We start from the raw sequence: 26,038 nt of genomic DNA, 5'->3' as shown, positions 1-26,038 counted from the left end.
GGTGGGGGGGGGCCTTAAAGAGACAGGAGCTAAAGCAAAGCGTCTCAGACAGAGGAGGAATACACTTTTACTTTTTTATACATAAGTAAAGCATGTAAACCTATTGTAGTGGTAACTAAATACTAAATATAAAGTTATGAAAATAAAATTGACAATGCCCATAACATGACTCATTTAAAAGAGCACTCAGAAACAATTATACAACTCAATCAATCGATATAAATATGAGATGTAATTAATTCTGTAAAGCATCTCTGTGAATGTATCATAAAGCATCAGGAAATTCACTTCATTATTTTTTGATGTCAAATCCTTCAGTTGGTTAAAATGTGTTGTTTTCATAAAGTCATCTATAGTTTGAACGTATTTACAATTCAAACATATATTTTTCTACACAAATAAGATGAGGTTTTAGCTCAAGCATTTCCCTTAAACGCTGCCTAAATGCCACCCTCTAAAATACGACACATGACATGAGTAGGAAGTGTATTTTTTTTTTTTTTTCCAGTGTTCTTGGCAGCAACATCCACAAACCGTCAGCAGGGGGAACACATGGTATAAAAATAAATACAACTTCCTCATACATCCCCACAGCAAACTGAGCTGCGGCAGGTGGCTGAATGAAACCCTGATCCTCTTACCTGTCGGTGGGGTCGGGGGTGGGGGTGTAATTAATGGTCATGGTCGGACACTTTACTGAAAGACAGCTGATGAAGAGGAGGAGCATGCCTTTGCACACTGAACTCCTCGCTGCAGCTGCAGCAGGTATTTGGGGCGTGGCTTAAAGTAAAGGTGTGTGAGGAAGAGGTCGTCTCGGGTGTGTTTCTGCGTGTCAAGGAAGAGCAACTGACATTTGGATTGAAGTTTTAACGACTGCTGAAATACTTCTCAGAAACCGTCTCTGAACGTCTTACAAATTCAGGATTTTATTTTAATTAACTTTGCAACAGGAGGAGTACAAAAGTAACGCGTTACAGTCAAGGAGTTGTCCTTTGGACTTCCTTTGGAGCGTTTTGGAGGATGCATTCTGCCAGATATGAATACGACGTAAGTTTGGTCTAATATCACGTCTGTTAACACTGTGTGTTGTTTATTCCCTCATAAAGACATCCGTTTTTTACTACCCGTTCAAAGTCGGTTCGCCTCGGGCCTGGATCCGCTGACAGCCTGTTTCCTTTAGGAGTTGTGTGTGTTTACACGAGCAGGCCTCCACGAACACACATTTCAAACCTTCATACCTTCGACCTCTGACAGGGTTTCTGTATCTGATCATCAGGGTGTTTCTGGGCCTCCCTCCCTCAATGAAATCATGAAATATCAAACTAGGACCACTTGATTAGTGTTAAAATAAGTTGTAATGGTGACACAGTGTTTATTTGCGCCCACTGCCATCAGAAAGGAAATGGACATAAGTAGTAGTAGTGTTTGTCCTAAATGGGGCTGATATAATTTTTCCATGCTGCAAAATGTTTTTTCACTCTGTATTTCCAAGTTATGCTCCGTCTCTTTTACATGCCTCAGTCGTGACAAAGGCAGTCCAAAGACATCATCAGACTTTGATGCTATTTGCTGACTTCACATTGATGTATATCTTTTAAAAGATAATTTTTATTAGTTGGATTTCTTCACATACGGAGAAAAAAAATCTTAAATCTGTGTGAGCTATTTTTACAGCCTGCTACTCATCATCTCATAGGCTGTGATCTGGTTAGATACTGTTGAGATGATCTGTGTTCTCTCATGCAGAAGGAGGCACAGAGGCCTTGTAAACCTCAGGCAGATGTACTGTGTCACTAATAATAGTTGGTATTTACATTGCTGATTCTGTTTACGTTTCGCTTTTGAATTTAAAATTAAAATGACATTTACTTTGCTTAATTCCGATCATATTAATTGAAAAGTTTCTCAAACCGAGGAACTGTGTACCTTCAGTCGACTGAGTCACGCTCAAACTGATTAATTTCTGAGGATCTGCTTGTGTATCTGCTGCAGTGGTGCCTCGTTTAAAGGGTAACGCCACCAATTTGATACATTAAAGTATGTTTACAGGTCTTAAGGGGCACTAATGCATATGTAAAAAAAACAACTAGTATAAAGCTCTTTGTGGCTTCAGATTAAGATGCATGTAATCTATTAAATTGCCTCCAGCGGCTAAATTGCATTGTGGGTAATGTAGGAGCCAGGTTTTGTTTTTAAACTGTCCATAACGAGTCCAACAATGTTATAGGAGGCTTTTCAAAACTTGGCTCCTACATTACCCACAATGCAATTAATCCACAGAGTGACATCACTAGAGGATATTTATTAACTTTGGAGCCACAGATGGCTTTATACTACTTTTTTCATGCATGCAGTAGTGCTCCTCAGGACCTGTTAACACACTTTGATGTGTAAAATTGGTGGAGTTACCCTTTAAATCCCTCTGGCTGTAGTTATTGTGTGTCTCAACAACAACTGCTGGTATATTTTTTGGTGAAATGCACTGAGTTATGATTGACTGAATAACAAGTATTGTGGTGTATTTTGTTCTTTTAAAGGCCATAAACAAGTCAACATTGTGATTAACATTGATTTTAGATTAACCAAGACAGCCTCCTCACTGCTTTAAAAGCACAATAAAACAATACTTTTTGGTGTTTAATATTTAAGCAGACTTGTGTTTTAGATGATAATAGGATGCAAAAGCTCTCGAAAGCTTATGTTTCCTAACCTATAGGTCAAATTCTCCTGGAGCATGCATACATTATGTAAATACCCAGCATACAGTTCTTGTTACTACATAATTCAGTCTTGTTTGAGACAAGTGAAACACCAGCAGAGGATGTGGGCAGAAAATAGTGTCAGGCGGCCAAAGGTTGAACTTCACTCTGCAAAGAGACTCATTAATGGTTACAAGGCTTCGGTCAGTGCTGCTGAAATCCACCAGCTCTCTTCCACCTTTATTTGACAGCTTCATGAAAACAGTCCTAACCCCCCGGGGAAATACACACTGCACTGTACCGGAGTGTGTACGTGTGCTAAGAATGTGAGCAAACAGTAACAGGATTCAAGGATTCTTTCTTAATATAATGTGACACTGACACAGACTGTTATCAAAGTGTCAGAGGTGAGGGGGTGCCCACAGCTTGAGGTATTTGACACAATCGAATTGCCTGGCATTGTTCTTACTGGACCCCCATCCTCCTAAAAGACAACTACAAATACACGAACCAACAAAGCAAGCAGCAGGTTGAGATTTGGCAAGGAAATGAAGCGCTGCATACGGGCATGAATTAAGATCCAGTGAAAGTGTTGTTGTAGGTGGCAAAATTATACATGCATGCAGGCACATGAATATATTCTCCAGCTCTGTGTTGTTAGAAGTAGGCCTTTGCATGTAGTGTGTAGTGCTGTAACTATCTATTATTTTCATTATTGATTAATCTGCTGATTATTTTTTCAATTAATTGTTTAGTCTATAAAATGTCAACAAAATAAGTTGTAAAAAATGCTCATTACAGTTTCCCAGAGCCTAAAATGACGTCTTCAAATTGCTTCTTTTGTCCAGTCAAAAGTCCAAAACCCAAAGATTTAATTTGCTGTCCTGAATGACAGATGAGCAGCAAATCCTTTACATTTCAGAAGCTGGAACCAGGATTAATTAATCCGCTAATGACTGTTGTTGCAGCTCTAATAGTAGGCCTATATCTCAACAAAACTGACTCGGTAGATACACATTGTAAGTGTTTCAGGTTTAAAATATGTCGTGTACTGTATATCAAATCTCTAAGAAAGGCTCAGAGGTGAAGGTAAACAAATCTGAATTTGCAGCTGCATGATAAGTGCACTAAGGCACTTTCTGTTTCTATTTAATATGCTACAAAAGTTGAATTGCTTTGAGATTTCTTATTTTTTCTATGGTAGACGTGCGATACAGTACCTGACCTAACTCAAAAACTCAACGACTGATGATCCAGGATAGAACAGGATGTGGGCGGATATGTTATTATGTTATAAAAAACACAGAAAAACAACATTTAAATGTAACTTGATAGCTTTCAAACCACTTACCAAATACAGCACACTTTAACACAAATCGAGATTAAGTACCAAATTTGTCATGCCACACCTCTGTCCTTTAGATTCTCAATGTTGGCAGAGATTGTGTCACCGTCGGTAAATGAGCAGTTTCTTCCTTTGTTAATATTTGATTACTCACAGACAATGAGGTCAGTCATAGATACTGGATGAGATGGGAAAACTATGATTAATAAAGTCTTTGTTCCCTGTTTTTGTGGTGACTCAGCCGAGGAAGTAAATGATTCTTTGTGCAAGGCCGTTGCTGCTTTTCTGCTGCATTTTCGAGCCACTTTCTAAGGGCAGCCATGTTGAAACTGAGCAGCTGAAGTGAAGCTGAGTGTGGTGTTAGTGTCGCACCTCTTTATTATTGACCTAACTGAATGATACGCTGAAATGAACAGCTGACAAAACTGTGGACAAGTTCACTCTTTAATAACATCTAACTATGTTCAGTTGTGTTTAGTTTCACACAGCTTTTGTTTGCCATTTATCAGCGAGGTGGTGGTATGCCACAAGGCTGTAGCGCAGCTTTTCCACAGACACAGCCGCCTGCTGCTGACTAACTGCTAAATGTCTGCTCAGGGCTACTGTCAGGTGAGATGTGTGTAGGTGTTTGCTCACTAAAAGTAAATATGAGGGCACTGAAGCCTAAATTGCTTTGATTGCTGTCGTATTTGACTGGCGTGGTTTGTGCTGGCAGGACAGGTCAGTGTTGGAAACGTGCAGGAGGGGGGCAACTCCACAGATTTTCCACATCAAAGTCTGTTTACAGGACTTGGGGAGTACTTCTGCATCTGTGAAAAAGGTGTATAAAGCCTTCTGTTGCAGAGTCCAGGGGGAGGTGCACGAAGTCTGACAAATTGCCTCAAGTGATGTCGCCTGAGGCAGCGTCAGTTGACTGCAAGTTTGAAGTCAAACAAAACTGGAAAAGTAGGGTTCGAAAGATGTTGGTGTCCCAGACCTCTGTCTTCATCTCTGCTTGAGGCGAGCGTCTCGAGGCTACATTAGCTGCTCCTAGCATTAAGAGCCCACATCTTCAGCTGACTGAGTTGCATTCTGGGTAATGTAGGTGCCAGGTTTTGACAAGGAAGACGAAATCTGAAATCGACGAGATGATTTCTCTGGTCTGACGGTGTTGGTGGGGTGCAGTGTTAAATAGGTGGGGCACTCTTTAAAGCTCTTACCACAGACAGCCTCATGTGTTTACTCCTCTGCTGCTGGAAAATGTTCAAAGTATGTCGACGAACTACTTGAACAGGTGCAGCCCCGAGCAATGCACTGCAGAACTAACTGGATAAAAGAGTGCAGCACTCATTCTCCTTGAACATTTGTAATTGTTCGAGCTGCAGTTGAATGTTTTAGCAGTGTCCATGACATATATCGATATTTTCTTGAACTGGTAACACAATATGTTTAGTCTAGACAGAGAAAGAATAGCAGCCCAGGGATTGGAGAAACAAAGGCGGTGTTGCTGCTCAAAATTCTTCGGCCTCTTAGTCTGCAGAGTAGGGCTGTAGCTATCGATTCTTTTTGGAATCGATTAATCTAGCACTTTATCGATCGATTAATCGATTAATCGTATATATATATATTTTGCATTTTTAAACAACCAAAACAAATAATGCATGACGAAAATGATGTGGCTGTAAAATGATCAACCATTTGGCTTTTATTTCTTTAAAAAACAGAGGTATTTCTTACAACTCCAACTCCTCCTTAAATAACAATACGGTTTCAACTTACTGTAAAACATGTATAACATGTAACACTATGAATCAATACAAACTTAAATAGTAACGGCCATTTTGCCTTAGTGTTGTCTTATACAACATTACAAAAAGGGATTGCACCTTCTAACCACCTACTAACAAATAATATATAATCTCTGGGATAGGCCTATTTGCTATGGTAACCTAGCAACCTATGTGTGTGCACGCATGCTGTGTTATATATAATGTTATGTTATACACAGCACCAAATCACAACAGAAGTCATTTAAGGTCACTTTTCCTATAGAACCGGTCCGGACCGTGTTCATTTAATTAATAATTTCTTCATCGTCGCGCATCTACAATTCTCCGCCGCTCTGTTTTACGAAGGGAGGAGCTCCGGACCGACGTAAACAAACACACGTGCACACACACTTACAAACAGACAGAGAGAGAGAACATGTCACGTCGGTCTCAACTGTCTGGAAAGCAGATATCATATCTACGTTTTTTAAACGCGCACAAACTGACTCTGCTCTGGCATGTCATCTCGAGCCTTCGCAGTTCTCCGTCGTGGTGGCGGATACGCAATGCAATCTCCCCCGGGCTGCTGGAGAACCAGCGCGAGGACGTGAGTTTAGAGGACCAATCACAGCCCTTGCCGTCTCCGTTTCCCCTCGACGGAGTGACGGACACTCCGCGCCCGGAGAGTACGGAGAGGCTCTCCGTCAGGCTCTCCGGCTCTCCGTAGTCACAACGGTCCGTGTGGAACATTCAAGATCCCTGCGCGTCATAGGAATTTAACGACGCTTCGAGGCAGAGTTTTTGCCTCGACCAATTTTTGTAATCGAGTAACTCGAGTAACTCGATGAATCGTTACAGCCCTACTGCAGAGTATATCGTTTTGACTCGTGTTCCACTGAATTCAACCTTCTTGTGAAAACCCAATGTACTCACGATTCAAGGAGGCAGGGAAACTTAAATGAGCATTTATTTCCTTTACCAACTTGATGCTCTATTCATACTAAAGGCACTGTATCTGTTCATGTCATATCCATCAAAAACCTGTAGCGATCCACACATCCGCTGATTCCTCAGCATTTTATTAGCAACATTTGGTTTCAAACCTTTCTGCTCAAGTGCATTATCACTCGTGGTAAACTAGAACAATATAACTGTATTCTAACATTTAAAAGCAGAATAATAGACATAGAAACATAGTAGCATAGCCTTAGCATAGTCTGCTATACAAAGTATACATTGACCATTGTATAAACTCAAATAATGTTTGAACGTAAATAACACATTTGCCAAATAAGGATAAGTTCATCCAAAAATGAAAATTCAGCCATTATCTAGTCACCCCCATGCTGATGGAAAGACAAAACAGCGTTGCAGCATTCTCCTTAACAGCTGAAGTAGATGGGGAGATTTTTAAAACATGTAAACATCCAACCAAAAGTCTCTGGAAGCCCCAAGATCCCAAACTGATTTTGAAAGACATCATTTACACCCAGGACACTCTGTTGAGCTTGTGCACCCGCTTGAGACAGGGTGCGTGCCAATGCTTTTAGCTCAGCAGCTACAGTGTAAATAACATCTTTTGAAATCAGTTTTTATATCTTGGGGCTTCTGGAGACTTGGATTACACCAGACAAGCTGTATGGGGACATTTTATTTTTTATTTTGTTATTTTTTTATGTTTTAAAACAAGTCCCCATCTACTTCAGTTGTTTAAAGAATGCTGCAATGCTGTTTTGCAGTGAAGCTCCAGAAAAGTGGACTACAAAACTTCCCCAGTCTTTCCATTGGCATGCGGTTGAGTAGATAATGATTAAATTTTATTTTTTGGGTGGGTCCTTTAAGTGGCTCTTACCCCAAGTGATTGGTTGGATGGAACCGATCAGACCTTGACAAGAAGTTCTTACATGTTGAAAATGGATGAAGGGACTCTCTGACACTCACAGTGTCAGTGCCTTAAAGGTGTAGTGAAGCATGGGACATTACAGTATATTCATTTTTTGCTTTGTATACTGACAGATCTAAATTGATGAAAATGAATTATTGTTAATAAGGACCATTGTTGAAATTACATGGTAGCGGCACTGCTGGAGGGTAACCTGCTTCTTTTTTTTCTTAAACCACACCTCACAGTAGTGTTAACTTGTTTTCCACTTGTCAAACTGGTTAGATTACTTACTGAAATACTGTGTTGCAAGCAACAGACTGCAGAATTCATCCCTCACCCATTATGTTCACAGGCTGTTGTGAGCCTGATGTGCAGCCCAGATTGTTTTCTTGACAAACATTAGCACTTCTTTTTTCTTGAATCATGATGTTGTGGCAATTTTTCAGCGTTGAAAGACCGACCACACTACTTCCCGTTTAATAATGGCACAGCACACTGAGCTGGTATTTAAAAAAAATGCTACACATAGTTCAAAAATGGGATAGTATTTCTTTCTCGGAGTGAAGAATGGGATATGATGAAGAGCGTGTAATGGTTTTATTAGGCTGTGATCAGGGTGACGGAGACCCTGGAGCACTTGCTGACCCCATCTCTAATGATTCCCCTCATTCTGGCCCATGATTGCTGTTAGAGATTCCAATTAGAAAGCATGTGTGGAAGCCCGAGCCGGGTAAGAATAGGCCTTAATTGCCATGAGTTATCATCTAGACTCATGTAATTGAGCCCCCATCTTAAGGGGCAGCACATCTGACAAATTGATTTAATACCAAAGTGATTCTCCATCCCTAATGGCACTCGGGCTTCTTCACTCATGGGCTACAGGCTCCGAATTCATTGTGTGTTGATTACTAACCGGCCTGAAACCTTTTGTCTCAGTCCGCCCACTTGAGAGAGCTCAACAACAGACACACATACAGTATCGACAGACACACACACACAGCCTTAAGCTCAGTGCCCATAATCTCTATCCCTCACTTATTATGCAATTTCTTATTACATGTATGTGCACATGGAGGTTTGAGTGTGGGAGCCCTGACACATGTACTGAACCGGTTTTGCCAGTTTTGCAAAGATAGAGTTGCCGCTTGTTTGAACTTGCCAGCAGTTTGAGGCGTTTCACATCACTTTTTTCTGTCTTTCTCATTTTTGTGTCATGGGACAGCAGCTTATTTAATGCTTAGATATTGAGAAGTAAAAATATTGTTGTATATTTTGCAACAGAATCTGTGCCCCGAGTACAAACTTCCTCGATTACACCGAAGCCTGTTCATGGCAGCGTGTCATGTCATGAAGATGTTTGCTCGTTAAAGTCTACACTTTGATTAGATTCTAAGCGAACGCATTTATCATTTCTTTTCTGTCATCAGGATGTTTACAGTGTTGTTTCTTAAATTGCAGCTATAGAAAATCTCATCTATGTTTAACTATAGACAAATTTATTTTGTAGGTGAGGTCCCAACTGACTGATAAAGCTGCAATGATTAGTCTGTTAAATCGTCTGGTTCCAGCTTCTTAAATGTAAAGATTTGCTTCTTCTCTGTGTCATTTATGATACCAAATACACAGTCTCTGGGTTGGGGTTGGACAAAAGATCAATTCCAAGATGTCATCTTGGGCTCTGGGGAATTGTGATGACATTTTATATACTGAATGATTTATTGTGAAAATAATAAGCAGACTAATGAAAATAATCGTCAGTCGCAGCTCTTCTAACAACCCTCCATTATTCTCCTCATTCTGCATGGGCTGAGGAGAAAATGTGACTCGTTGGGTCAAAAACTGCTGTTAATGACCTAATCCTTGCAGGATAATTTGGTAATCTATTTTAAGTTACAGTTTTCCTTCTTTTAATTGGTGTTCATCTTAATGAATACACACTGCACGAATATAACTTTCTCATTCTAGATAACTAGCTTTATTCTAGATTTCCTATATAACTATTAATCAGCTATAGATGTTCCTTTACTGTGACTTTTAATATATTTTCTTCTTCGTCTTCCTACCCTCAGTGCTCCTCATGTTGTTGTATCCAGTACAATGAGGATACAAGCTTTCTATTCTATTTCTATCCATTTAAAACATGTTATAACTTGCTGACTATGTTTCGCTCTCTTTCTGCATCAGGGCCGCAACGGCCGTCATGAGCGGGTCGACTTCCTAACCAACAAAGAGAAGAAGTCATCAAAGCGGACGATCGGCATCGTGATCGGGGTTCTTGTGGCGTTTCTCATCCTTGCAGCTGTCGCAGCGTTCCTCATTTGGCTGTTTGTCTGTGAGTCCAGTTGAAAGCTTTCCTTTACCATATCATGCAGTAGAGACTTGAAGCCTGCTTTTAGATTTTTGGATAAATTAAAGTCGATGCTGGACACTCTCCGGACATTTCTGTACATAAATCAAGCCTCCTCTTGACATAATTAAATGAGAAATTGTGGGTATTTACATTCCCGACATCAGTTACTGCCAAAACATGCAGAACATCAGAAACTCTAAAGTGGATCACTTCCACTTGCTGTTGAGGCACAACTCTTTGATATAAGAGTGTAAGAGTGGCTTGTTTGGACTTTGTAATTTCCCATTAGTGTTAGCCTATTTGACAGCTCTGACTTTCTCCTTTTTAATAATGCAAAGGAGAAAAATGTCACAGAGTCCATGGCACAGCTTCCTTGTCATTTACACATGCGTCTGATAAAAAGGCCTCTGAAGTCTTGATAAACAGCCTCTTGATTCAACTGGCTGTTTTAATTGCTCTGAGAGCCAAACTGTCTTCTCGGGAAGAGATCACACCGTATAACTTTAAAATAGTGCTTCAAGGCCTGTTTAAAACCCTGAGTCTCCTCTTTCATCAAAGGCCGCTATCTTATATCATTTTGTTGATCAAACACTAAACTCTCATCTGCCTCTCTGCTCCTAGTTAAAGATGCTGATTCTAAAAGCACCCTTAGTAAGCAGGAAAGGCCATCAACGCTTGTCTTCAGCGGGCATATGAAGTTGGTTGGCGAGCAGTATGACCAGAAGCTGGAGAACACGGAGAGCCCTCAATTCAAGGCTATGGCAACCAGACTGGAGGCAACTGTGAGTTTGACACCCAAAGAAGATGATTTTCCTTTTTTTTTTGCTTCTTTTCTATCATCTACATTGTGTAGTGTGAGCTTTTTTGAGCAGAGTATTACACTCGATTCCCTTCTTTCACTAAGGATTAGTTATGGATGTTGTTTGGCATCGTTGAAATGCTTCTTTTTAAAAAAAAAAAAAAAAAAGCCCCTCCCAATGCACAGTAACTGCTGAAGGCACATTAGCGTGGGCGGAATAAAACGCTGTACAATTCCCTTAGTAATTCCCTCAACAGCATCTCCTATGATTGGAGATATGTTTGTAGCACCACTTAACAGCGTGTTGATGGCACAAAAAAGCCCCGCTCAAACCCCATCAAGAGCACACTTTCTCAGTGAAAAGCTACAGGAGTGAGGGTGTTAGGTGGGGATGAGGGTGGAAGTGGTCGACTGGAATATTAGATGACTGGATGATTGGTGGGGTGAGATGTCTGATGTACTCGGTTTGCACTTGCATACGACAAAAAGGGCCACTTTTGAGGGATAGGGTCTGATCTAGGTTTACATGACGGGTGGAGTGTAGTCAACGAGGCCGGAGATGGAGGCATCTTGTCTAAGCGGTTGCCAGTCTAGCACCACCTGTCTGCGGAGTCTAATCGTTTATTTAATCCTCCTCCATGTCTGCTAGATGGGCTAAGTGAAATGCCAATGGGTTCATATCTGCTGTTGCTGACTCAGCCATTTGTAAACCGCTCTTTATATTTTATTTTAGGATAACCGACCACTTTCTCCTGCTATAATCTCCTGCTTACCCATACATCCTCCGCAGCTCCTTCTTTTTCCATTTTCGGTGTGAACCTTTACACAACAACTGTCGCTGTTAAGTTAGATAACACTGTACATGCATAAAATATGGCGGTGACCTGCACGTAAGACAACAAGCGCGACGGCAGCCTCGTCTGACGTAATTCGCAGCTCCCTGCAGCTGAAGGCAAGACGGTTAATTGAGAATCCCATTGTAGTGTGCTATTCATGGAAGACCGTCTTTGTGTTAACATGCTAATTTGTACTATGTCTCTAGGCAGACAAGCAGAAATCTTGTTCGTGTTCTTTTCACTTAAAAGATACATTTTCTCTTCACAGCTGGGGGAAAACCTAAAGAGAGATCCCTTCCTGGCAAAATACTACACTAAGTCAATGGTCACGGCGTTCAGGTACTTTTGAGAGCTCCTCTAATTTTTTTATGCTGCTGAACAGACTGTGAAAGCTAAATATTGCATGAAGGAAGTTTGGTTGCACTGACCTCTGTGGATTCAGAGTTTCAACTGTGTTGCATTTCTTAGAACAAGCAAAATCAAAGTTAGATGTGGTCTGTTGACTTCTGACCGCTCTGAGTTCTGTGTGTGAAGTTCTGTACGAGCAGCAGCAGTAAAACACAACAGTTCACTGCCTGTGTGGAGGCGAACTCGGACAGAGCATGGAGCTACTGTCAGATCTAGCTTTTGTAACTTACAGTGGTGGGATGTAACCAAGTACGATTACTCAAGTACTGTACTTAAATACAAATTTGTGTTGTATTTTCCTTGAGTATCTACATTTTCTTCTACTTTATACTTCTGCTCCACTACATCTCTGAGCCAAATATTGTACTTTTTTACTCCACTACATTTGTTGGAAAGCTTTAGTTACTAGTTACGTTTCAGATCCCGTCCAGTGAAAACCATGTAACTCTAAATCTGCTGATTTTAAATTTGAATGTTTCTGATGAACTAAGGGACGAAATGTTATGAGAATTCTCCAACTTCTCAAGCTAAATAAACTTTTTAAAAACACGCTTGGATTAGCTTGAAAATGAATTGTCACAAAGCTAAAGAGAGTTTAGAGAGACAAAGTCCGATGATGATCCATTAGAGTATGATGCATTGCTGTAGAATAAACCAGCCAACAGTAAAAATCAAACATACTCATTAATGCAGCTGTAATATTAATCCAAAAACACAATAGTAAAACACTGATAAGGGAACATTAACTTTACAAGTTATTACTGTTACTGTACTTAAAGGGTAACTCCACCAATTTTACACACTAAAGTGTGTTTTGGGGTCTTGGGGAGTGCTAATGCATCTGTGAAAGAGTAGTATAAAGCTTTCTGTGGCTCTAGAGGAAGCTGCATGTGATCTGATAAAATGCCTCCAATGATGCCACTCAGTGGCTAGGGTGCATTGTGGGTAATGCCAAGCTTTGAAAAGTCCAACAGTGTGATTGGAGCGCAATGCTAGACCAATGGACTGCTTTTCGCAACCTGTTGCCTACATTACCCACAACACACTTTAATGTGTAAAAATGGTGAAGTCACCCTTTTAAATGTTGCTTGAGTATTGAAACTTGCTAAAGAATGGTCTCTTTATCGTCTCCCTCTCCCCCATTGCTCTCTCGTTTCTGCTTGCAACAGTGAGGGTGTGATAGCCTACTACTGGTCCCAGTTTGACGTCCCAGTGGAAGACCTGGAGATTGTGCCGGAGTTCTCAGAGGAGCGGGTGCTGGAGGTATTAGAGGATGGCATTAAGGCGATGCGTAGCACAGCGAGCCGCAAGGATTTCCAAATCGTTGAAATCACTGCCTCGGGTAGGTACCTCCAGGGTCAGGTTGGGGGTCACACCAGGAGGCAGAGAGATGAGGACAAATAGGGGTTTACTACAGCTGGCTCCAGATTATGACATTTAACAATCAGCAAAGATAAAGCACTATGAATACAGATCTGAAAAAGCTTCTTGTCATCTCCTATCAGCGTTGGTATTTTGTATGCCTTCTATTTGCATAGTAGCAGCTCGCTCTGAGTTGTGCTGATAAGATGATAACAGATAAGCCAGACCTCTCTGCTTGTGCTGCATCTGAGATTGCACATTTTATGCTGTTTGGATCCTCTAATGATATTAGCTGGGCCCTGGCCTGGCTTGAGACAGCCATTTTTCTTCCTTCTGTCTTCTCAGCATTCACGTTGCATTTGTCCACATCCTGGCCACCAGCCAAGCGCTGGCCCTGTGACTCAGTGGTTTTTGGTCCACTTTAAAATGATTTCTGTGGGTATGATTTGATGTTGCTGTCCCAGATAGTTAGACAGAGATGTATGGGCTGCTGCTGTAGGGCAAGGTGAGATGGAGCAGAAAGAGCTACACACCATCACCAGTTCCCGTAACTGCAGGGAAATGGAACAGAAAATGTGCAACCCAAATATTTTAGGCTCATGCATTAAATTCTATCAGGCTCCAAACGTTAGCCCATTCTTACCTCTTCCTCTTGTGTCTCTGCCACTCTCTCTCTCTCTCCCGCCTCTCTGTCTCCAGTCACAGATCCTCGTATGGCCAGGAACCCCACAGCCAGTGAGTACAGCGTGTCCCATTTCAATCACTCGCAGTTGTAATTTTCCAGCTGGCTAGATGCTCACCCCTCCTGCCAGTCTGTAACGAATGGCTGGCCTGGCCAGTCCTGTACATGTGCTGCTCTAGTCAGAGATTGAGAACCCTGTATCAGGCCGGGGCGAGTCACTCACTGTGCCTGACACTTTTCTTTGACACTCTCTGGTGATTTATAACCTCGGGATGATTAGACTACATTACATGACATTAAATTACCATAGTAGCTGTGCTATCCTTACATTAATCTGTGCTTATACAGCTATATCATAAAGTATGGGGGAATATACACGTGTAATTTGTAATGCAAAGTCATTGCTTTGCATGAATTCAAAAATGATTCCAAGGCAGATAGAGTCATTACCGTCAATATTTGTTTTTAGAAAATGAGCAGAAGATACAGAACATGATGATGATCTGATTTTAATTTACAAGCTAAAATGCTGTTATCTTCCCATACTCACCTGAGGATATAACCAATCTTTCTATTCCCAGCAGAGTGTTTCTTCCGTCTTGAGGCTGAAGGAACGGCAAAGACATTTTCATCACCAGGTTACCCCAGAGGCTACCCTCCCAGGTCTCGGTGTCAGTGGCAAATCCGAGCTTCAGAGAACAATGTTATATCTGTCAAGTTCCCCTTCTTCCACATCGAGGATGACTGCTCGGATGACTTTGTCGCCATCTATGACTCTCTGAGCCCGGATGATTCTCAAGCCATCACAGAGTAAGTCGAAGGGATGTGAATGTCTAGAGGGTTTGGGAAACCTTGTACAAGGTCACATCGGTGCTCTTTTTATATTCGCATCTTTCGGATGGTTTTACTGTCATATTATTTACTTTCAGTGTTCCCCACACTAATGCCTCCCCCAGAGAGGTATTTTATTTCAAAGAAAACCTATAAATTGACTCATTTCTGCTCCTACAGTAGGACATGTGACACAAATCACATTCTCATTTTGCCTTGAACCTTGACTCCCAGGGTTTGTTCTCTATCAACATTTGTCTCATTTGTTTAGCTTTTACGATCAGAGAGAGGGGAAACACAGCTGTACATGATTCCCAGAGGACAAGCACTAGGAATCACTTTGTATTTGAGTGAAATGTTGCAGAGGGATTTAGGAGTAAAAGCTGTTTTTGATGTGGGTGGAAAACATTTTCCACTCCATTCCTTTCACTGGATTTGTGATTACAACTTTTTCTCTTTTTTTTTTGGCCCTGAAGCCTTTAGTGCTGCATGTCCCATTTTATTGTTAACTTTTGAGACCTCAGTGAGATTGAGTTGGCTCAAAAAGACCTCTCCTTTCAAATCTATGATGGGTGCCAACCTGAATCCTGCTACACCACTGTGTGTAATTGCACTTTTTCTACGGGGGAGGGCTACGATTCGGAAACTACAGGCTCCTGAATGCAACATCAGTTGTAGCTGCAGGCAATTTCAAACTCAGAAACCATTGCCAAACAAATATGCGTTACCAAGTGATGCATAAAATTTTTATAAAGCTATTGAGCGATCAGCTTTATCCAAGGTGACATGGGGTTTATGAGAGCCATAATATAATACTCTATAATGACATTATTCTACTGGAGGTAGATGTATTGCTGCTCTTGCAGCGTCATTCACACCTCCATTCCTCGGCCGCCAGCGGTGCTGAAACTTTTTGCTAATGTACCTAATGTTTGACTTTGAAAGTCCGCCTAGGCAATTTCTATCTCGCGCTGGCACATCTCTCCTTATTTATCTCTTTCTCTATCTCTCTCTGCTTATCTATTGATTTCTTTTCAAATTATTTTTTTCTTGAACCATTTTAAACTTGTTTGCTGAATTGATGTTTTACTGCTTTTGACTAGAAAGAATTACAGCTTTATTTGAGCTCCCAAAGTGTTGCACATCCTATAGAAAAAAGCAAAACTCATCTCATGCTTCATGGCTGCAGACGCCTTTTTTTCATTCTATGATTGTACGTGATTTGTGGATCATCTCTCTCACAGGAAGTGTGGTCAGCGGCCACCCTCCAACCCTCTGATGGTGGTGTCATCTGGTAACATCATGCTGGTTAACCTGATTACCGACACTGATGTCCAGAGGCCTGGATTTGAAGCGGAGTATAAGTCTGTCCCCAAGTCTAGCGGTAATTAAGACATTCACGGCACTTAACATCATCCATTCTGCATTCTGTACTATATCTACAACAGCTCACATAGATTTGTTTATTTCTGATGGTACTCGAATGATAATGCACACATGTTTTCAGTGAAAGCCTGTGGTGGCGTCCTCTCTCAAAGCAGTGGAGCCCTCACCTCCCCTCTCCACCCCAGCTTTTATCCTCCTGCCGTCGACTGCAAGTGGACCATCAAGGTTTGCAACACTGCTTCCCTCACTGCCCCCCCTCCTCTACCTGAAACCCCTCTACACACCTCCTCCTCTCCTCCTCCTCCTCCTCCTCCATCCTCAGCCTGCCATGAGAGGAATGCTGAGGCAGCACTATAGAAGCCAAGCTGTTCAGTACCTCTTCTATCTTCATCTGTCAGACTGCTGTTGCTGCCGCAGCTCTAGCTGAGCTGCAGTGTTTTGTGTGTTGGTTTTGTTTGCTGGTGCGTATGTTGTTGTGTGTGTGTGTGTGTGTGTGTGTGTATACAAACACGTGCATGTGCGCACCCACGGCCTGTTTAGGCGTGTTGCAGCTTGTCTGCCTGCATTTACATGGGATACAGATGCATGTCTTTTTGTGTAGGTGGAGGAGTGACATGCATGGTAAACAAGGTTGTTATGAACCAATCACCTCTTCCTCTGTGCTGCAGGTCCCTGCTGGGAAGAAGGTGCGGCTGAGGTTCAACATGTTCCGCATGAAGGAGCCTGGGGTGGACATCCGTGTGTGTCACAAAGACTATGTGGAGGTTATGGGCACCAAGTGAGACTTGAACTTGAATTTAAATGGCACCCTAGACGGCCGTCACCAAACATCAATCATTTACTGACTTCTTGGTTAAACTTTGACCCACTGTACCTGCAGTTTGTTGCAGTTTTCCTGTGCAATTACACACAATTAAGGTTCTCTCACTTTCAGAACCTTTCAATTTTTTTTCCTTTTAGATGATTTTACTTCACAGATAACTCATTTAAAGGTCCAGTGTGTATTTTAAGTGATTTAGAAGCATTTAATCATGCTTTCATTAGTGTTTAATCACCTGTAACTTAGAATCGTTTGTGTTTTTGTTACCTTAGAATGAGCCTTTTTTAGCCCACATAGATCCAACAATTAAAATCTGGAGATGGCGACTTGTTCATTCCTATGAAGACTGCTCAGTGGTGCATGAAGCCAGAAAAGCTCGACTTCCCGTGTATAAAACTACCCGGCTCTTCTGTGCTGTGGGACCCAAAGATCGTGCGCACTAAGGACTTCCACTGACCGAGGCAGCTAACTTCCTGTTTAGCGCCCAGCTAACTTGAATAGAGATAGAATGATTTAATCTTACGCCTCTTCTAGACTTTCCAAATTTTATTGGACCGAATGGCTCAAATTATGACAGAGAAACGAGTCATTTTGCGGAGTTTGTGACGCTAAAAAAATATATACAGCTGCTTCTTTCACAATATAAGCTTATGGGAAAAGTCTTTTTGGGCCCCAGTGCATCACTCGACAATGTAATTACACGGTTTGGCCACTACAAAAGTTGGCTTCAAAGCCTGGAGCTCTTCCTGGGGGCTTGGTCGCCATGTTGCAACGCCATATTTCTACAGTAGCCCATAACGGACAAATTAAACACTGGCTCTAGAGAGGGCCTTTCACGTTTTTTGCATTTTTAGAGGCCACCGTAGAGCAGAGTCAGATGAAGGGTGTTTGGTTGCTTGCAATCTGCAACCTCACGCAATTTGCCACTAAATCCTTCACACTGGACCGTTCAGACTTGTCAGAAGTTGTGATCATTCTGGATTTTCCTTGTGTGCCAGATATTGTGGAGAAATGTCCTCCTTGGCTCTGACCAGCAGCACCAATACCATGGATGTGATCTTCCACTCCGATGAGTCCTACACGGACAAAGGCTTCAGTGCAGAGTACAGCGCCTACGATCCTGCAAACCGTGAGTTTAAAGTCACTCTCGCTACCACATTTGCACAACATTTGGCGAGATGGGTGAAATGTTGCGACGTGACAGTGACACTCATAGCCTGCCATTACAGAGCAAGACACTGGGAGTAACTGCAGACTGAGAGACTACGAGACAGTGGCTGACTGACAGTCAAATAGAGCTGTTTAGTGATAGAGGCTTAGAAACTGTGGCAGTGAAACTCAAGAGCTAGACTAATCACCAGAGAGCTTGTTTATTGGGTCCATTTTATTTGCCACTGTCAGTCAGGAGCACTCCACTTTCAATACTCTCCGCTCTTTATGTTGTCTCCCAGTTTGACCGAAATGGATTTATAATTGCTCTGATCAGCAGGGACAAGCATTGGCAACATGATGGATGTAGCGAACATACACTGTCACTCCCTCTCGCTCAATTTGTCATCGTCGTCTATATCTCCTTTTTTTTCTCTGCTCCCTCCCTCTTTCCTCCGGTTTGTGAGCAGCTTGCCCCGACAAGTTTGCCTGTTCCAGTGGCATCTGCATCAACAAAGACCTGAAGTGTGATGGCTGGAACGACTGCGGGGACATGAGCGACGAGGTGAAGTGCCGTAAGTTCCCGCCTGGACCCAACTACACTGTCTTTCCTCCCCTCCTCGTTTCTCATCCCACCTCCTATATCCTCCACTCTGCTCCTCTAGTTTGACATTTTGGCAAACACTCTTACCTGCCTTCTTGCCAAGAGGTGGATGTGAAGATCGATACCACTCTCATAACTGCCCGTTAAATATAAGGCTACAGCCAGAAGCCAGTTAGCTTAGCATTAAGACTGGAAACAGGGGGATCCAGGCTATCCTGGCTTGAAGGTAACAAACTATGAAGAGTAAAAAAGAAGAGTTGTGGTTTTATGGGGGGATGATGTACGTGACTATTTCCTGGCTGGGAGCAGTCATTTCCTGGAGTCTTATCTTCATCATAAGGTTGCCACGCTCCAGAAAGTTACTGACGGCCCGCGGCCAAAAAATAGTCTTGCACACAACCCCCCCCGTAAAACCACAACTTGACATTTTTACTCTTTCTTGTAAGAATTGAGTGAAATAGATATAATGTGTTGTAGAGTTGTTGGAAGACAGATTTTGTTACCTTCAGACCAGAGCACAAATTCTACAATGAAAATAAAAACAAAAGTAGAGAGAGAGCAGAAAAAACTTACACCCTGATAGACCATATTCACACAGCAGCCATTTTCCTCTGACATCACACTCAGGGCGGGAAGCTTAAACTCCTATAAACATAAACAGGGAATCTGACAAATTTTTATAATTTTTACGGTTTCCCGATTGACCAGCAGCTGAAAAGATTATGGATAGTGAAAATGTGTTGGGACAACAGGCCATGATTCAAGGTAAAACTATAATTTTGATAGCCCATTAGCTACTGTTAGACAACAGCTAATGTTAGCATTCAACCACTTCTAACATTACTGAATTAATGTATGAATTCATTCTATAAACATTTATTTAAGCCAGAAAGTGAAAAGGTGTAAACAAACAGTAATGTCAGCTAGGAAGTGGCGGAATGCTAACATTAGCTGATGTCTAACATTAGCTAATGGGTTAACACATTTGTTGTTTTACTTTGAAATTCACAAATTCACTATGCACCATCCTTTCAGGTGAAATGATAGTGATAAAAAAAAAAAGCAAATAAGCAAATTTCCCAAAATGTCTAACGTTTGACCTACTGGTGATATTTGTGTTAGTGAACAATTACTTCCCATATCACTGAATATCATATGATCACCTTCCTCTGTTGCATTGTTTAATACATGCCATTTGTGTTACCCCAGAGTGTGAGAAGGACCAGTTTGCATGTGGGAATGGTTTGTGCAAGCCGAGACTCTGGGTGTGCGATCGCGTCAACGACTGCGGAGACGGGAGCGATGAGAAAACGTGCAGTAAGTTTTTCCCGCCTGAAAGCGCTCTTTAGGGGACACAAACCCTATCTAATGCTATGCTAATTGTGCTAACATTAAAGACACATCACTGCTAATGCTCTGGTCACCGACTGCGTGGTCATTATTTCATCAGTAATGGAGTTTGTTTGAAGCCTAGCCCAATTTGCTCAGCAGACACTTAATCATGTGTAATACACACAAGAAAAATGGAGACAGATGCTAATGTCCACTCTGGCTCCATCGCTAATGTCCTTCCGAAACTTTTCCTGTCATCTCCTCATTCAAGTTTTCATCATTATTTTGTTATAATTTCCCCATCATCGCCATGTTTCACCGCCTCCAGGTTGCGAGGAGAATGAGTGGCGCTGCGGTGACGGGGCTTGTTTGCCTCAGGATGTTGTGTGTGACAGGAAGAAGGACTGCGAAGATGGAAGCGACGAGGCCTCTTGTAAAACCTGTAAGTGGCAGCACTTTATTCTCTTCCCAGCCAGACTCGCATTTAAAAAAAAAAAAAAAAAACCCTCAGCAGAGTGATTTAGAAGCATGTTACACAAACCATTAAGCAATTAAGCTTCATCCACAGCTGAGGAGTGTTTTAGGTTTTATGTAGATGCTGCGTTCTTAATGCAAGGTATTTTTCACTGTCCACATTATTTTAGCTCTTTCTCTCATTTCCTCTCTACTTCGCTCTTTATCAATTTCCCTTTCACTCAATCACTTGGTCACACACACACACACACACACACACACACACACACACACACACACACACAGAAGGCACACTTGCATTTCCTTTTGATTTTCACTTGTGTGGTTAAAGAGCGATATTAGACCTCAACCCCAATCAATACCCCCAATCAATGCAATCTGCTCCTCAATCACTATGTATTGTGCATTCAAGTCTCACTTTGAAGCCTCACTGATTGCACAGTATTTTACTGGTTAAACTTAGAAATGCTGTGATTGAAATACGCTATGTGTTTTGATTTCGGGACCCGTCTCCACCCCCACTGTAGCTCCGGGTATCTGCTCCGACTTCAGCTTCAAGTGCAAGAGCGGCGACTGCGTCAACAAGGTGAACGCCGAATGTGACCGAGTCCACGACTGCACTGATAACTCGGACGAGGCCGGCTGTGGTAAGAAATGTTTTCCTTCCCCCTTACAAGACTCGGCTTTTTTAAATGTTTTAAAACAGCTGAAAGTGGATTTAATCTCTTCAGTGTCATTCAAATAGATTATAGAAGAGCTCGTTGAGCCGCGAGCTGGGCTGTCTGTTAGAAAAGAGCCTCAGGCCTTGACTGCTTTATTTATTTCATTCTTCTTTGAAAGCATCTCTTGTCATCTCTGAAGTTTTAGTTTTTTCCTCCATTTAAGCCTCAGGGCGTGTCTGTGTTTTTGTCTTTCTTTCTCTTTTTTTGATCAGCTAATATGCCACTGTGCCTTATTAGGATTCCAAAGACTCGTAGTTGCGTTCGCAGCCAAGGCCGGTGTCATGATGGCTTCAAGTCAACTTAATCTACTTTTCTGATTCAGTCTCACTTAGTGTTTTGCATTCAACCATCTGACGCCCCTCCCCTTACATTATATACTCTGTTAAATGCCAGATTGTGGGACCAGGCCCTATAAGCTGAACCGCATCGTGGGAGGGCAGAACGCTGAGCTGGGGGAGTGGCCCTGGCAGGTCAGCCTTCACTTCCTGACCTACGGGCACGTCTGCGGTGCCTCGATCATATCTAATAAGTGGCTCCTTTCAGCTTCCCACTGCTTTGTCACAAGCAACCCAGCGTGAGTCACAGCTCAAACATCCACAGCACTCACACACATGTACAGTGCAGGACATGAAACACATCCGCTCTCATATATTTTAGTGTTATTGTGTCCCTTAATTTTTTATTATTCCTCACATTATTTAACATTTTACTGGATCTCATTATGCAATATTCATAATACGCATTCTGCTGGAAAAGAAGTAGAACTGTGCACAACAGAGGGCCATTTATATACAAATTGCAAAAGTCTGAAAATTAGCCCCTGATGATGCAGTTAATTCAGAAAAACCTTGGGGGGGCTAAAATTTACATCTCATCCATGAAACGAATGGAGCTGTAGTCATCGGAGTGCCCTGTAGGTGGAGCACTAACCATGCTGTTAGACCCGAGCCACCCTCTATTGTTATCGAGCAGGGAATATGTTCATTTTCACAGACTCACAGTTGGTGTTGATATTTGCTGTACACAGCGCCGTTATTTAATTTGTAAGCACTCTCCAGAATACTTAATAAAGCCACTACACATGTTTTCTACACAGCCATACATCATCATGAGTGGTATGATGATAATAGTATGTCATTTTGCATGTTTTTGTACAGGGGTGGCAACAATATCATGAAAATTGAGTGCAGTCCAATACAGTCATGTTGTGGCAAATACAACCTCGGTAGCTTACAGCAGTCTGTTCTTGTCAAGAAGGTTGGAGAAGTGTACTTAGTAGATGTAGTAACCGTATATATAGTATATGTTGCGGGGCTATAGTGTCGGTGGTATTGGCTTGCACACTTGTCTCCTGATCTGCTCTTGCGTGTACAGAAACATAACCTTTGCTCCATGTTGCTATACATGCTACCACAGGAACCACATTGCATCCAACTGGCAGACCTACAGCGGCATGCAGGACCAGTACAAGCAGGATGGCGTACAGCGGCGCCCATTGAAGAGGATCATCTCCCACCCGGATTACAATCAGATGACCTTTGACTATGACATTGCGCTGCTGGAGCTCAGCGAGCCGCTGGAGTTCGCCAACACCATCCAACCCATCTGCCTACCCTCTCACTCCCACATCTTCCCTGCGGGCATGTCCTGCTGGGTCACAGGCTGGGGCGCGCTCCGAGAAGGAGGTATTATGCAGGAATTGGTGATTTTGTGTAGAGCTGTAGCCTTTTTTTTGTTGTTGTTTGTTTCTCACTGTAGCTGATTATTATACTCGCTTTGAATAATTTTGCCGTTATTCCTCAATTAACGCTGACCCACTCTACGATTGTGTTTTTCCTTTTTGCATATCCAGCTCACATCAAAATTAAGACATCCCACTCCTCCCCCATCCTTCTCACAATTAGCTATTCATCTCCGTCCTTCATCTTCTATCCCTGCCTGCTTCCTTCTTCTTCCCTTCATCTCTCTCATTCCATCCTGTCTTCTTCCTTTCCTTTAATGTCCCACCCATTTCTTTATCTCTCCCATCATGACATACTTCTCTTCCGCTCAACCCTCCCTCCCTTTTCTCTCATCTTTTTCTAATCTGCTCTATTCCATTAAGCCTTCTTCCATATCCATATATCAAGACAGACGTCGGCTCTCCTGGGAAGCCTCTTAAACCTTCATTAGCTAACACTAATCCAGCCCATTAACACCTTTGATGTTAGTGACGAACACGGAGGTCACGTGACGGAGCGCTGACCCCTTTGTCTTGCTCTTGCAGGTCAAAAGGCGCAGGTGCTGCAAAAGGCATCGGTGAAAATCATCAACGACACGGTGTGCAACACGGTCACGGAGGGCCAAGTCACCTCCAGGATGCTCTGCAGTGGATTCCTGGCCGGAGGAGTTGACGCATGCCAGGTGAGACCTTGCGACATGTTCTGCAGCGAAAGGTCTGATATAATCATCGCGTGTCTCACATCTGAGCCCAATCTAATAACCTTTCTCCTGTCTTCACCAGGGAGACTCCGGAGGTCCCCTGGTGTGTTTCGAGGAGAGTGGGAAGTGGTTCCAGGCCGGCATCGTGAGCTGGGGTGAGGGCTGTGCTCGTCGGAACAAGCCCGGTGTCTACAGCAGGGTCACCAAGCTGAGGGAGTGGATCAGGAAGGAGACCGGGGTTTGATGATGCTGTGAGGAACGGGGAGGGACGGAGACTCAGGAACAACGTCAACGTGCTAAAAATAATGGAGACGGAACATTTGAGTCCGATTCGGGACAAGTCTCTCAAAGATTTAGTTATTTAGCAGCAGACTGAGGAGACTGCTGCATGGACCTGGCTACTCACATGAATGACTTAGAGCACTTTATTTGGTTGCCAACCCCCCCTTTGCCACTCCTTACTCGCTCACACACACACAAACTCATATTTTGTCTACTTTTTAAGGTGTAAATCAGCTCAGTGTGTGTCGCCCAGATCAATTATGTCATGTCTCCCTTGAGTACGCAAAATGAAATATGCATATTCTGTGATTAGTGCATATTACTGGGGATTGTTTTCCCGACATTTTACAGTTTTACAAGTGTGTTTTTCGTATACAATTGGAAAAGTAGATGTGTTTTTGAGTCTAAATAAGTGAGATGCCTTCATCCTCTTGGGCTGCAGTGAATGTTGCACTATGCCAGCGGGCTCATGCTGTAGATAGCTATAAATTTGAGGTTTTATTAACATAACACTATTTTCAGTACATTTGCCACAAAACACTCATAGATTACTGCTGACCAGCTTCCGAAGCACAGCAAAAGGTTCTTAAATTGATTAAAGGATTTAATCTACCTATCTGCCAGGCAGCCATTAGTCTCAGTTCTTATCAGTTGAGTGTAAACATCAACTTGCAGAGACATCCGCATTACCATGTGAGGATAACACAAGTTTAGAAGACAAAACACAAAAGAAAGAGAGAAAAAGGACTGCTAAAATCTATGCAGGGGCATTTTCATATCCGGCTAAAATGAATGAAAAGCAGAAGCTGCCTGGAAGGTAGAAAATGAATTAATCAGTCTCTAAAAGCCCACGGTTTGCTTTGGAAAATGGCCAGCAGTAATGTTAAGTATACCAGATTTGTAGTTGGTGGGCTGAAACGAGCAAAAAAAAAAAAAAAAAAACCATCATGATCCCTGAGGAATGTTGATGTGAGACTGGAGTGGTGCTCAAGTTGTTTTAAGTTGTTGTTGATCTGAACGGGGCTCCTCGATCAGTATTTCTCTTACATATTTACAGATGCTTATTGGTCTGGCCTGCTCTGTGAATGATGTGCCAAAGTGTGAAATTCGTAGCGGAGGATGAGGATTATTTCCAGCTGGCTTTTGCACGGGTTTCTAAGTAAAGCTCCGGGTGTTAGGGGTCCTCAGTCACACTCACCTGAGAGCCGAAGTAAACCAATGGGGGTTTTTCACAAGTTGTCAGAGCGATGCAATGAGTTCTGATCCCCATAAGAGTTTCCTCTCTTTGGTTACGACCACATCTAAAATTCGACTGGATGGTTTCTTTAACTCTATTTCCCTTTTTTTTTCTGACTTATCCTGAAGATAACGTATCCTGGATAAGCAAACCAAAGATTTGCAGAAGTATTATTTATTGAAGGGGGAAAAATTAAGAAGAAAACTTTGAGGATATGCTCAGCTGACCTGTTGTTATTAATGTCTTAGAGGTTGAATAACTATGCGTGGAGGCAACAACTTTTAAATGGTAGATATTTTCATACACTAACCTCATAACCTTTCCCTGTTTGTGTTTGTATATGTTTTTATACGAGTCATGACAATAAACATCTGATTCCTCAGTACCTAATTGCATCACCTGCATTATTCGTCTCTGATGAGGTCTCGTTTTGTGTTATGTCGTGCGTAATAAATGCGTGTCTTGTGAGACCTTGTCCCTTCTCACAGTAGAATAGTAATGAGCATGTATTCTCCTCCCCGTCGTGAGCAGCATGACTACCTGGGGAACAGAGGTGACAAGACAAACTCATTTTGTCAAATAATACCTACCTTTGTCACAGCTCTATCCTATTACCCTACGAGATGGGCATGTCGACTTCGGGAGGTGGATACATGTACAGTGGGG

The 26,038-nt window shown here is 42.3% G+C and overlaps 1 protein-coding gene across 2 annotated transcripts; it reads left to right on the top strand.

The window, feature by feature from the left end:
* The first annotated feature begins 806 nt into the window (after positions 1-806).
* On the top strand, positions 807-25,757 carry st14 (ST14 transmembrane serine protease matriptase). 2 transcript variants are annotated; one of them, XM_084357767.1, is made up of 19 exons: positions 807-1,047; positions 9,862-10,009; positions 10,649-10,809; positions 11,931-12,001; positions 13,240-13,412; positions 14,132-14,167; positions 14,699-14,924; positions 16,190-16,329; positions 16,453-16,556; positions 17,000-17,109; positions 18,150-18,280; positions 18,771-18,875; positions 20,114-20,221; positions 20,565-20,678; positions 21,238-21,357; positions 21,826-22,006; positions 22,849-23,117; positions 23,699-23,835; positions 23,936-25,757. In XM_084357767.1, the coding sequence occupies exons 1-19, from the start codon at positions 1,021-1,023 to the stop codon at positions 24,095-24,097; spliced, it is 2,523 nt and encodes an 840-aa protein (XP_084213893.1). In that variant the 5' UTR covers positions 807-1,020; the 3' UTR covers positions 24,098-25,757. The 2 variants fall into 2 exon arrangements, with proteins under 2 accessions (XP_084213893.1, XP_084213892.1); XM_084357766.1 differs by having other exon boundaries at positions 14,696-14,924.
* Positions 25,758-26,038: the final 281 nt, after the last annotated feature.

The sequence above is a fragment of the Pagrus pagrus genome (genome assembly GCF_965226575.1).
Source record: "Pagrus pagrus genome assembly, chromosome: 7".
Classification (NCBI taxonomy): domain Eukaryota; kingdom Metazoa; phylum Chordata; class Actinopteri; order Spariformes; family Sparidae; genus Pagrus; species Pagrus pagrus.
Note: the sequence above shows the minus strand (reverse complement) of the source record. Positions and strands in the feature narration are given on the sequence as shown.